Below are 12,658 nucleotides of genomic sequence, written 5' to 3'. Positions count from 1 at the left end.
AAACTGGAAATGCTGAAATAACCCCAAAAACGCTGAAATGCTGAAAAACCCCAAAACCGGATGGAAATGCACAAAAAAATACCCCAAAAAATCGTTGGAAATGGTGAAATACACCCAAAAATGGGCTGGAAATGCTCAAAAAGTCGCTAAAAACGCCGCGTGGAAATGCTGAAATACACACAAAATGAGCTGGAAATGCTGAAATACACAAAAAATGGGCTGGAAATGCTGAAATACCCCAAAAACCGGCTGGAAATGCTGAAATACACAAGAAAAAAAGGGCTGGAAATGCTGAAAATACACCCAAAACTGCCTGGAAATGCTGAAAATACACCAAAAACCGGCTGGAAATGCTGAAATACACAAAAAATGGGCTGGAAATGCTGAAATACAGAAAAAAATTGGCTGGAAATGCAGAAAATGTCCCAGAAACCGGCTGGAAATGCTGAAATACACAAAAAAATGGGCTGGAAATGCTGAAATACAGAAAAAAATGGGCTGGAAATGCTGAAAATGTCCCAGAAACCGGCTGGGAATAGTGAAATACACAAAAAATGGGCTGGAAATGCTGAAATACACCCAAAAACCGGCTTGAAATGCTGAAATACACAAAAAAATGGGCTGGAAATGCTGAAAATACCCCCAAAACTGGCTGAACGAAATGCGAAAACGCAAAAAATGGGAAAAAGCCAGAAACCCCACCCAAAACCGCTGGAAAATGCTGAAAAACCAACACAAAAAACGGCTGGAAATGCTGAAATACACACAAAAATGGGCTGGAAAACCTGAAAATGTCCCAGAAACCGGTGTGAATATAACGCACCACAAAATGGGCTGGAAATGCTGAAATACACCCAAAAGCGCCTGGAAATGCTGAAAATACACCAAAAATGGGCTGGAAATGCTGAAAATACACCCAAAAAAATGGGCTGGAAAGGTTGAAATACACCCAAAAACTGGCTGGAAATGCTGAAACACACCCAAAACCGGTTGAAATGCTGAAAATGCCCCAGAAACCGGCTGAAATGCGAAAATACACCAAAAAAAAATGGGCTGGAAATGCTGAAATACACCAAAAAAGAAAAATGGCTGAAATACACAAAAAGGGGGAAATGCTGAAAATACACCCCAACAAATCGGTTGAAATGCTGAAATACAACCCAAAAAATGGGCTGAAATGCTGAAATACACCCAAAAAAAGGGGCTGGAAATGCGGAAAATGTCCCAGAAACCGTTGGAAATGCTGAAAATACACAACAAAGCGAAATCAGAACAAAAAATGGGGGGCGAAAAATGCTGAAAATATCCCCAAAATCGAATAAAACACCCGAACAACCAGCGAGAAACACCCCCAAAACAGGAGAAAACCACACCCGAAAAACAACTAAAAACACCTGAAAGCACCCCAAAGACTGGCCAGGAACGGCTGAAAATGCCCCAAAACTCCGCCAGAAACACAAAACAAATCTGAAATGCCCGAAAATAGGAAAGAAATACCCCCAAACCAGCCAGAAACGGTGGAAAAAACACCCGAATGCCTGAGAAACCCACGCCAAACAGCCGGAAATGCACAAAACCACCCCAAAAATCAGCCAGAAATAGCCCCCAAAAACCCCCAAAAAAGAAGCAAAATTCAGCCCAAAAACACCAGGAGAAACATCTGAAAACCACGCGAAAAATACCCGAAAAACAACGAAAAGCAGCTGGAAACACCCCAAATACCCCAAACTACCCCCAAAGCAGCCAGAAACAGCAAAAACCACCTGGAAACCAGCAAGAAACACCCGAAAATACCCCCAAAAAGAAACAAAATTCAGCCAAAATCACCTGAAAACCACCAAAAAACCACCTGGAAAACACCTGGAAACAGCTGGAAACAGCTGGAAACACCCAAAATAGCAAAAAAATACCCGAAAATCAGCCAGAAACTTTAAAAGACACCTGGAAAACAGCCGGAAACAGCCAAAATAGCCCCAAAAGAACCAAAATTCAGCCGAAAACACCCAAAAAACCATCTGAAAACCACAAAAAAAAAATCCTGGAAATACCTGAAAACCACAAAAACCAGCTGGAAACACCCAAAATATCCCAAAATAGCCCCAAAAGAAGCAAGATTCAGCTGAAAACCCCCCAAAAAACACGTGAAAAAACAGCTGGAAACAGCCAAAAATACCCCAAAAACCCCAAAATCGGCCAGAAACAGCAAAAAACCACCTGGAAACAGCTGAAACCAGCAAAAAACCAGCTGGAGACACCCCAAAAATACCCAAAAAACCCGAAATTCGGTCAAAAACACCAGGAAAAACATGTGAAAAGCACCAAAAATACCTGAAAAAATAGAAAACCACCAAACGCCTCAAAAATACAGAAAAATACAAAAAAAATTCCCCCAAATGGGGTGGAAAGCATCCAAAAAAAACGCAGCCGGAAAAGAGAAAACCGGCCTCAAAAAATCCCCCAAAATCTGCCCCCAAAATACCAAAAATCTCCCCGAAAATACCAAAAATCCCAAAACCCCCTCCCCAAAATTCACTGTGAACAAACCCCAAGGCACTGTGAACCCCGAATCCCCTAAAATGACCCCAAAATCCCCTAAAATGACCCCAAATCCCCCCAAAATCCCCCCCAAAATCTTCCCCAAATTTCCCCAAATAAACCTCAAAAGCAGAGTTGAAAATTGTGTTTTATTACAAACGGGAATTTTGGGGGGGTTTGGGATTTTTTGGGGATTTTTTTGGGATTTTTTTGGGGATTTTGGGAATGTTTTGAGGATTTTTTGGGGGATTTGTAACAAAATTTTGGGATTTGGGGGAGGGTTCAGTTTGGTTTTTTTTAATTTTTGGGGATTTTTTGGAAATTTGGGGGGAATTTTTTTGAATTTTAGCAAATTCTTGGGGAATTTTGGAGGGGATTTTTTTTGACTTTTTTGGGGATTTTTTTGGAAATTCTGGGGAATTTGGGGGGGTTTTGGGATTTTGGGGGAGATTTTTTTGGGGGATTTTTTTTTTTTTTTTTGGGAGATTTTTTTTTTTTCGGGGAAATTTTCGGGGGGATTTTGGGTAATGGAAGAAAATTTGGGGGCATTTTTGGGGAATTTGTGGGGATTTTTAGGGAGATTTTTTTTGGAATTTGGGATTTTTAAAAATTATTTTGGAGGGGATTTTTTTGGGAATTTTGGGGTGTTTTTGGGATTTTGTGGGAATTTTTTTAATTTTGGGATTTTTTGGGAGATTTTTTTTGGGGGGGATTTGGGATTTATAAAAATTATTTTGGAGGGGATTTTTTGGGATTTTGGGGTTTTTTGGGGGGGATTTTTGGCGATTTTGTGGGAATATTTTTTTTATTTTTGGGATTTTTTTGGGAGATTTTTTTTTGGGGGGGGGGATTTGGGATTTTTTAGAAGTTGTTTTTGGGGGGATTTTTTGGGATTTTGGGTCCCTCAGAAGTGGGCGGTGACTCGGTCGATCTCCAGGAGGTCGTCCAGGATCTGTGGGGGAGGGGAGAGAGGCGGCTCACGGGGCAAAAAGCTCACCTGGGCAAAAACTCACCTGGGCAAAAACTCACCTGGGCAAAAACTCACCTGGGCAAAAGTCACCTGGGCAAAAGTCACCCGGCCCAAATTTTACCCGGCCCACCCTCACCTGGCCCAACCGCACCTGTCCCACACCTGTCCCTCACCTGTCCAACCCTCACCTGTCCCACACCTGTCTCATCCCTCAGCTGTCCCATCCCTCACCTGTCCTCTCCCACACCTGTCCTGTCCCTCACCTGTCCCTCACCTGTCCTGTCCCACCCCTCACCTGTCCCACACCTGTCCCACACCTGTCCCACCCCTCACCTGTCCCGTCCCTCACCTGTGCTGTCCCACCCCTCACCTGTGCTGTCCCACCCCTCACCTGTCCCTCACCTGTCCCTCACGTGTCCCACCCCTGCCCAGGTGTGTCCCACTCACGATCTCAGGTGTGGTGCCGATCTTCTTGGCCAGCTCCGCCCTCTCCATGGCGCTCAGGTACAGGTACCTGCCCAGCAGCTCCCCGTCCAGCACGTTCCTCACGGCGTTCTGCAGCAAACGGCGCTCCGACTGCAGCAGCCTGGGCAGGTGGGACAGGTGAGGGACAGGTGAGGGACAGGTGGGACAGGTGAGGGACAGGGGGACAGGTGAGGGACAGGTGGGACAGGTGAGGGACAGGTGGCACAGGTGGGACAGGGGGACGAGGACAGGTGAGGGACAGGGGGACAGGTGAGACAGGTGGGACAGGTGAGGGACAGAGAGGTGGGACAGGTGAGGGATGGGGGACAGGTGAGGGACAGGGGGACAGGTGAGACAGGTGAGGGACAGGTGGGACAGGTAGGACAGGTGAGGGACAGGTGAGGGACAGGGAGACAGGTGAAGGACAGGTGAGGAACAGGTGGGACAGGTGAGGGACAGAGAGACAGGTGGGACAGGTGAAGGAGGGACAGGTGGGACAGGTGAGGGACAGGGGGACAGGTGGGATAGGTGAGGGACAGGTGGGACAGGTGAAGGACAGAGAGGTGGGACAGGTGAGGGACACGGGGACAGGTAAAGGACAGACAGGTGGGACAGGTGAAAGATGGGGCAGGTGTGGGACAGATGAAGGACAAGTGAGGGATGGATGAAGGGCAGGTGAGGGACAGGTGTGCGACACAGCTGGGACAGGTGAGATGGGAACAGGCGGGACAGGTGCGGGACAATGCTGGGGCAGGTGTGGGGCCAGGTGATGGGACCGGAATGCCTCGACGTTGAGCTCCGCTGGGTGTGCACAGGTGTGTGCAGGTGTGTGCAGGTGTGTACAGGTGTGTGTGCAGGTGTGTACAGGTGTGTGTATAGGTATGTATAGGTGTGTACAGGTGTGTGCAGGTGTGTGCGCAGGTGTGTACAGGTGTGTATAGGTGTGTGCAGGTGTGTGCAGATGTGTAGGGTGTGCACAGGTGTGTGCAGGTGTGTGCAGGTGTGTACAGGTGTGTGTGCAGGTGTGTGTACAGGTGTGTGTATAGGTGTGTACAGGTGTGTGTATAGGTGTGTATAGGTGTGTACAGGTGTGTATAGGTGTGTACAGGTGTGTGTGCAGGTGTGTGCAGGTGTGTATAGGTGTGTGTGCAGGTGTGTGTATGGTGTACAGGTGTGTGCAGGTGTGTACAGGTGTGTGTGCAGGTGTGTATAGGTGTGTGTGCAGGTGTGTGTATAGGTATGTATAGGTGTGTAGGTGTATAGGTGTGTACAGGTGTGTATAGGTGTGCAGTGTGTATAGGTGTGTATAGGTGTGTACAGGTGTGTGCAGGTGTGTACAGGTGTGTACAGGTGTGTACAGGTGTGTGCAGGTGTGTGTATAGGTGTGTGCAGGGTGTACGGTGTGTGTACAGGTGTGTGTATAGGTGTGAACAGGGTGTGTCAGGTGTGTACAGGTGTGTGCAGATGTGTGTAGTGTATAGGTGTGTACAGGCAGGTGTGTGTACAGGGTGTGCAGGTGTGTACAGGTGTGTTGGTGTGTGTGTGCAGGTGTGTGTATAGGTGTGTGCAGGTGTGCTGGGTGTGCCCAGGTGTACCCAGGTGGTGCAGGTGTGTATAGTGTGTGCAGGTGTATGGGTGTGTGTATAGGTGTGTGCAGGTGTGAACATGTGCCCAGGTGTATCCCAGATGTAATACGGTGTCCAGGTGTGCAATTAGGTGAATCCCTAGGTGAGGCTGCAAGTGGCAGGGGGGCTCAGGTGTATCCCACAGGTGTATCCAGGTGTATCCCACTGTGCCCAGGGGGAGCTCTATCCCAGGGTATCCCAGGTGTACCCCAGGTGTGCCCAGGTGTATCCCAAGTGTATCCCAGGTGTATCCCAGGTGTGCCCAGCTGTGCCCAGGTGTATCCCAAGTGTATCCCAGGTGTATCCCAGCTGTGCCCAGGTGTACCCCAGGTGTGTGCAGCTCTATCCCAGGTGTACCCCAGGTGTGCCCAGTACCCTGTGCCCAGGTGTACCCAGGTGTTATTCCTCTATGGCGGGGTTGAGGCCCAAGGTACCCCAGGCAGAGCTCAGGTGTATCCCAGGTGTGCCCAGGTGTACCCCAGGTGTATCCCCGGCGCACCCCAGGTGTTATTTACCTGAATGCGCGGGGGTTGAGGCCGGCCAGGTGCGGCAGGGCGGAGCTGAGCGCGTTCTGCAGCATCAGCAATCTCCTGTAGGTTTTCTCCTGCATGGGCAGCAGCAGCCCCAGGCCCCCGTCCAGCGTCGCTGCGGGGAGCGAGGCGTCAGGACGCCCCAAAAACCACAAAAACCCCAAAAAACCCAAATCCCAGAAACCCCAAATCCCAAAAACATCCCAAAAGCCAGAACCCCAAATCCCAGAAACCCCAAATCCCAAAAAAACCCAAAATCCCAGAAATCCCAAAACCCCAAATCCCAGAAATCCCAAATCCCAAAAACCCCAAATCCCAGAAACCCCAAATCCCAAAAAAATCCCAAAAACCCAAACCTAAAAACCCCAGAGCCCCAAATCCCAGAAATCCCAAATCCCAAAACCCCAAATCCCAGAAATCCCAAAACCCCCAAATCCCAAACCCCAAAACCCCAAAGCCCAGAAATCCCAAATCCCAAACCCCAAATCCCAAAACCCCAAATCCCAGAAACCCCAAATCCCAAAACCCCAAATCCCAGAAATCCCCAATCCCAGAGCCCCCACCCCAAAACCCCAAACCCAACCCCCCAAACCCAAAACCCAAAAACCCAGAAATCCCAAATCCCAAAAACCCCAAATCCCAGAAATCCCAAATCCCAAAAACCCCAAAACCCCAAATCCCACAAATCCCCAATCCCAGAGCCCCCAAATCCCCAAAAAACCCAAAATCCCAGAGCCCCCAAATCCCAAACAATCCCAAAATCCCAGAACCCCCAATCCCAGAAACACCAAACCCCAAAATCCCAAAAATCCCAAAATCCCAGAACCCCCAATCCTGGAAATCCCTAAATCCCAAAACCCTTAATCCCAGAAGCACCAGACCCCCAAATCCCAGAGCCCCTCAATCCCAGAAATCCCCAAATCCCAGAAACCCTAAATGCCAAAAACCTGAAATCCCAGAAACCGGAAAACCAAATTCCAGAAATCCCCATTCCCAAAATGCCAAATCTGAGAAATCCCAAAACCCCAAATTCCAGAAATCTCAAAATCTCAAAATCCCAGAACCCCCAAAACTCCAAATCCCAGAACCCCCAATCCCAGAAACACCAAACCCCAAAATCCCAAATCCCAGAAACCCCAATCCCAGAACCTGGAAATCCAAAAATCCCCAATCCCAAAAATCCCGAACACCCCAAATCTCAAACACCCCAATCCCAAAAATCTCAAACCCCCAGAACCCCCAATCCCAAAAATCCCAAATCCCAGAAACCCCAGTCCAGAACCCGGAAATCCAAAAATCCCCAATCCCAAAAATCCCCAAAATCCCAAATCCCAGAACCCCCAATCCCAAAAATCCCAAATCCCAAACACCCCAAATCCCAAAAATCTCAAATCCCCAAAATCCCAAATCCCAGAATCCCCCAATCCCAAAAATCCCCAAAATCCCAAAAATCCCCAAAATCCCAAATCCCCAAAATCCCAGAACCCCGATCCTCTGCAGTCAGGGCCACACCTGGATCCTGCACCCCAAAGCTCAGGTGTGTCCCCACCGAACCAGGTGCTGTGCTTCTTCTCCCAGGTGTCCCCAGGTGTGTCCCCACCTGTCCCCAGGTGTGTCCCCATGCCACCTGTCCCCAGGTGTGTCCCCATGCCACCTGTCCCCAGGTGTGTCCCCACCCCAGGTGTGTCCTTCACCAAACCAGGTGATGTGCTTGTTCTCCCAGGTGTCCCCAGGTGTGTCCCCACCTGTCCCCAGGTGTGTCCCTCACTGAACCAGGTGATGTGCTTGTTCTCCCAGGTGTGTCCCCACCCCAGGTGTCCCCACCTGTCCCCAGGTGTCCCCAGGTGTGTCTCAGGTGTATCCCCAGGTGTGTGCTCACTGAACCAGGTGCTGTGCTTCTTCTCCCAGGTGTCCCCAGGTGTGTCCCCACCTGTCCCCAGGTGTGTCCTTCACCAAACCAGGTGATGTGCTTGTTCTCCCAGGTGTCCTCAGGTGTGTCCCCACCTGTTCCCAGGTGTGTCTCTCCAAACCAGGTGATGTGCTTGTTCTCCTGGCCCTGCCCAGCCCCAGGTGTGTCCCCAGGTGTGTCCCCAGGTGTGTCCCCAGGTGTGTCCCAACCAAACCAGGTGATGTGCTTCTTCTCCCAGGTGTGTCCCCACCCCAGGTGTCCCCACCTGTCCCCAGGTGTGTCTCCCAAACCAGGTGCTGTGCTTGTTCTCCCAGGTGTGTCCCACTATCCCCAAGTGTCCCCAGGTATCTCCACCTGTCCCCAGGTGTCCCCAGGTGTGTCTCAGGTGTATCCCCAGGTGTGTGCTCACTGAACCAGGTGATGTGCTTGTTCTCCCAGGTGTGTCCCAGGTGTATCCCAGGTCTGTCCCCACTCATCCCCAGGTGTCCCCACCTGTCCCCAGGTGTGTCCCAACCCCAGGTGTGTCCCCAGCCCAGGTGTGTCCCCAGGTGTGTCCCCAGCCCAGGTGTGTCCCTCACCGAACCAGGTGAGTCTTCTCCCCAGGTGTGTCCCAACCCCAGGTGTGTCCCCATCCATCCCCAGGTGTATCCCAGGTGTGTCCCAGCCCCAGGTGTATCCCAGGTGTGTGCTCACTGAACCAGATGATGTGCTTGTTCTCCCAGGTGTCCCCAGGTGTGTCTCACCAAACCAGGTGATGTGCTTGTTCCCCTGGCCCCGCCCAGCCCCAGGTGTGTCCCCAGGTGTGTCCCCAGGTGTGTCTCTCTGAACCAGGTGCTGTGCTTGTTCTCCTGGCCCCGCCCAGCCCCAGGTGTGTCCCAACCCCAGGTGCGTCCTTCACTGAACAGGTGATGTGCTTGTTCTCCCAGGTGTGTCCCTCATCCCAGGTGTGTCCCAGGTGTCCCCAAGTGTTTTCCCAGGTGAGTCCCAACCCCAGGTGTGTCCTTGGTGTGTCCCAGGTGTGTCCCTCACCGAACCAGGTGATGTGCTTCTTCTCCCAGCTGTGTCCCAACCCCAGGTGTGTCCCCATCCATCCCCAGGTGTATCCCAGGTGTGTCCCCCCAGGTGTGTCCCCATCCATCCCCAGGTGTCCCCACCTGTCCCCAGGTGTGTCCCCAGCTGTGTCCCCAGATGTGTCCCCACCCATCCCCAGGTGTGTCCCCACCCCAGGTGCGTCCCTACCGAACCAGGTGATGTGCTTGTTCTCCCAGGTGTGTCCCAGGTGTGTCCCAGGTGTGTCCCCAGCCCAGGTGTGTCCCCAGGTGTGTCCCCACCCATCCCCAGGTGTGTCCCAGGTGTGTCCCAGGTGTGTCCCAGGTGTGTCCCCACCCATCCCCAGGTGTGTCCCAGGTGTGTCCCAACCCCAGGTGTGTCCCCACCCATCCCCAGGTGTATCCTAGGTGTGTCCCCAGCCCAGGTGTGTCCCAGCCCAGGTGTGTCCCCAGGTGCGTCCCTACCGAACCAGGTGATGTGCTTCTTCTCCCAGGTGTGGCCCAACCCCAGGTGTGTCCCCATCCACCCAGGTGACCCAGGTGTGTCCCAGCCCCAGGTGTATCCCAGGTGTGTCGCCACCCATCCCCAGGTGTGTTCCCACCTGTCCCCAGGTGTGTCCCAGGTGTATCCCAGGTGTGTCCCAACCCCAGGTGTGTCCCCAGGTGTGTCCCCACCCATCCCCAGGTGTGTCCCCACCCCAGGTGCGTCCCTACCGAACCAGGTGATGTGCTTGTTCTCCCAGGTGTGTCCCATCCCCAGGTGTATCCCAGGTGTGTCCCCATCCATCCCCAGGTGTGTCCCCAGGTGTGTCCCTACCGAACCAGGTGATGTTGCTTGTTCTCCCAGGTGTGTCCCCAGGTGTGTCCCAGCCCCAGGTGTATCCCAGGTGTGTCCCCACCCACCCCAGGTGTGTCCCCAGGTGCGTCCCTACCGAACCAGGTGATGTGCTTGTTCTCCCAGGTGCTGCTGCGCCGGTTGGGCCCCTCGGCGTGCCCGCGGCACGGCGTGCGCCAGAAGGTGTTGACGTGCGCGCCCACGTGGAAGTCGGCGCGGCGCAGCAGCCGCAGCCCCCCGAAGGACTCCTTGGCTGGGGGGACAGGCCCGGGTCACCTGGGCTCACCTGGGCTCACCTGGGCTCGCCCCGCCCCGCCCCGCTCACCTTCAGGCAGGTACATGTACACCAGCAGGTTCCGCTCGCGGTCCGACACTGTGGGCGTTGGGTTGGCAAAGTCAACGCAAATTTACCCAAATTCCACCCAAATTTCATCCGGTTTGACCCAAAATTTACCCGAATTCGACCCAAATTTAATCCAATTTGACCCAAATTTACCCAAATTCCACCCAAATTTCATCCGGTTTGACCCAAATTTACCCAAATTCGACCCAAATTTAATCAGATTTGACCCAAATTTACCCAAATTCGACCCAAATTTAATCAAATTTGACCCAAATTTACCCAAATTTGGCCCAAATTTAATCCAGTTTGACCCAAATTTACCCAAATCCAACCCAAATTTAATCCAGTTTGACCAAAATTTGACCCAAATTTAATCAGATTTGACCAAAATTTACCCAAATTCGACCCAAATTTAATCCAATTTGACCCAAATTTACCCAAATTCGACCCAAATTTAATCCGGTTTGACCCAAATTCAACCCAATTCGACCCAAATTTACCCAAATTCAACCCAAATTTAATCAGATTTGACCCAAATTTACCCAAATTCGACCCAAATTTAATCCAGTTTGACCCAAATTCGACCCAAATTTAATCCGGTTTGACCCAAATTTACGCCAACTTGACCAAAATTTAGCTGAAATTCAGCATGAAGTCAAGGAAAATCCAACCAAAATCAACCAAATCTGCCAAATTTCAACCCAAATACGCAAATCCCACCCAAATGCACCCAAAATAACCCAAATCCACCCAGATTTACCCAAATTCAACGCAAATCCAACCCAAAGCTCAGCCTGAAGTCGACCAAAATCCTCCCAAATTTACCCCAAATCAACCCAAATCCACCCAAAACTCACCTGAACTCAACCCAACCCAACGAAGTTCAACCAAACCCAACCAAATTCATCTGAACTCAACCCAAACACAACCGAAACGAACGAATCCACCCGAACTCAACAGAAACCCAACCAAACCCAACCAAACTCAACCAAACCCAACCAAACCCAACCAAACTCAACAGAAACCCAACCAAACCCAACCAAACTCAACCAAACCCAACCAAACCCAACCAAACCCAACGAAACCCAACCAAACCCATCCAAACCCAACCAAACTCAACCAAACCCAACCAAACCCATCCAAACCCAACCAAACCCAAACCCATCCAAACCCAACCAAACCCAAACCCATCCAAACCCAACCAAACCCAACCAAACTCAACAGAAACCCAACCAAACCCACCCAAACCCATCCAAACCCAACCCAAACCCACCCAAACCCACCCAAACCCATCCAAACCCAACCAAACTCAACAGAAACCCAACCAAACTCAACCAAACCCAACCAAACCCAACCAAACTCAACAGAAACCCAACCGAACTCAACCAAACCCACCCAAACCCACCCAAACCCAACCAAACCCAACCAAACCCATCCAAACCCAACCAAACCCATCCAAACCCAACCAAACTCAACCAAACCCACCCAAACCCAACCAAACCCAACCAAACCCATCCAAACCCAACCAAACCCAACCAAACCCAACCAAACCCAACCAAACCCAACCAAACCCACCCAAACCCAACCAAACCCACCCAAACCCAACCAAACCCAACCAAACCCAACCAAACCCACCCAAACCCAACCAAACTCAACAGAAACCCAACCAAACTCAACCAAACCCAACCAAACCCATCCAAACCCAACCAAACCCAACCAAACTCAACAGAAACCCAACCAAACCCAACCAAACCCAACCAAACCCAACCAAACTCAACCAAACCCAACCAAACTCAACAGAAACCCAACCAAACCCAACCAAACTCAACCAAACCCAACCCAAACCCATCCAAACCCACCCAAACCCACCCAAACCCAACCAAACCCATCCAAACCCAACTAAACCCAACCAAACCCAACCAAACCCAACCAAACCCAACCAAACTCAACCAAACCCAACCAAACTCATCCAAACCCAACCAAACTCAACAGAAACCCAACCAAACCCAACCAAACTCAACTGAACCTGCCCAAACTCAACAGAAACCCATCCAAACCCATCCAAACCCAACCAAACCCAACCAAACCCACCCAAACTCAACCAAACCCAACCAAACCCATCCAAACCCAACCAAACTCAACAGAAACCCAACCAAACCCAACCAAACCCATCCAAACCCATCCAAACCCATCCAAACCCACCCAAACCCACCCAAACCCAACCCAAACTCAACCAAACCCTCCCAAACCCATCCAAACCCATCCAAACTCAACCAAACCCATCCAAACTCAACCAAACCCAACCCAAACCCAACCAAACCCAACCAAACCCATCCAAACTCAACCAAATCCATCCAAACCCACCCAAACCCATCCAAACCCACCCAAACCCAACCC

General features: G+C 51.0%; 1 protein-coding gene across 1 annotated transcript; it reads right to left on the bottom strand.

Annotated features, from left to right (window-relative positions):
- Window positions 1–3,358: 3,358 nt before the first annotated feature.
- On the bottom strand, window positions 3,359–10,291 carry LOC115916149 (cleavage and polyadenylation specificity factor subunit 1-like; the record flags this gene model as incomplete). The annotated part of the gene is made up of 5 exons (XM_030969842.1): window positions 3,359–3,487; window positions 3,953–4,091; window positions 6,111–6,240; window positions 10,016–10,171; window positions 10,244–10,291. Coding segments are annotated over 5 exons (521 nt in total), but the record flags the coding sequence as incomplete, so codon positions are not given.
- Between the last annotated feature and the right edge of the window lie 2,367 nt (window positions 10,292–12,658).

This window comes from Camarhynchus parvulus, unplaced genomic scaffold (genome assembly GCF_901933205.1).
Source record: "Camarhynchus parvulus unplaced genomic scaffold, STF_HiC, whole genome shotgun sequence".
In the NCBI taxonomy this organism is placed as follows: Eukaryota; Metazoa; Chordata; class Aves; order Passeriformes; family Thraupidae; genus Camarhynchus; species Camarhynchus parvulus.
Note: the sequence above shows the minus strand (reverse complement) of the source record. Positions and strands in the feature narration are given on the sequence as shown.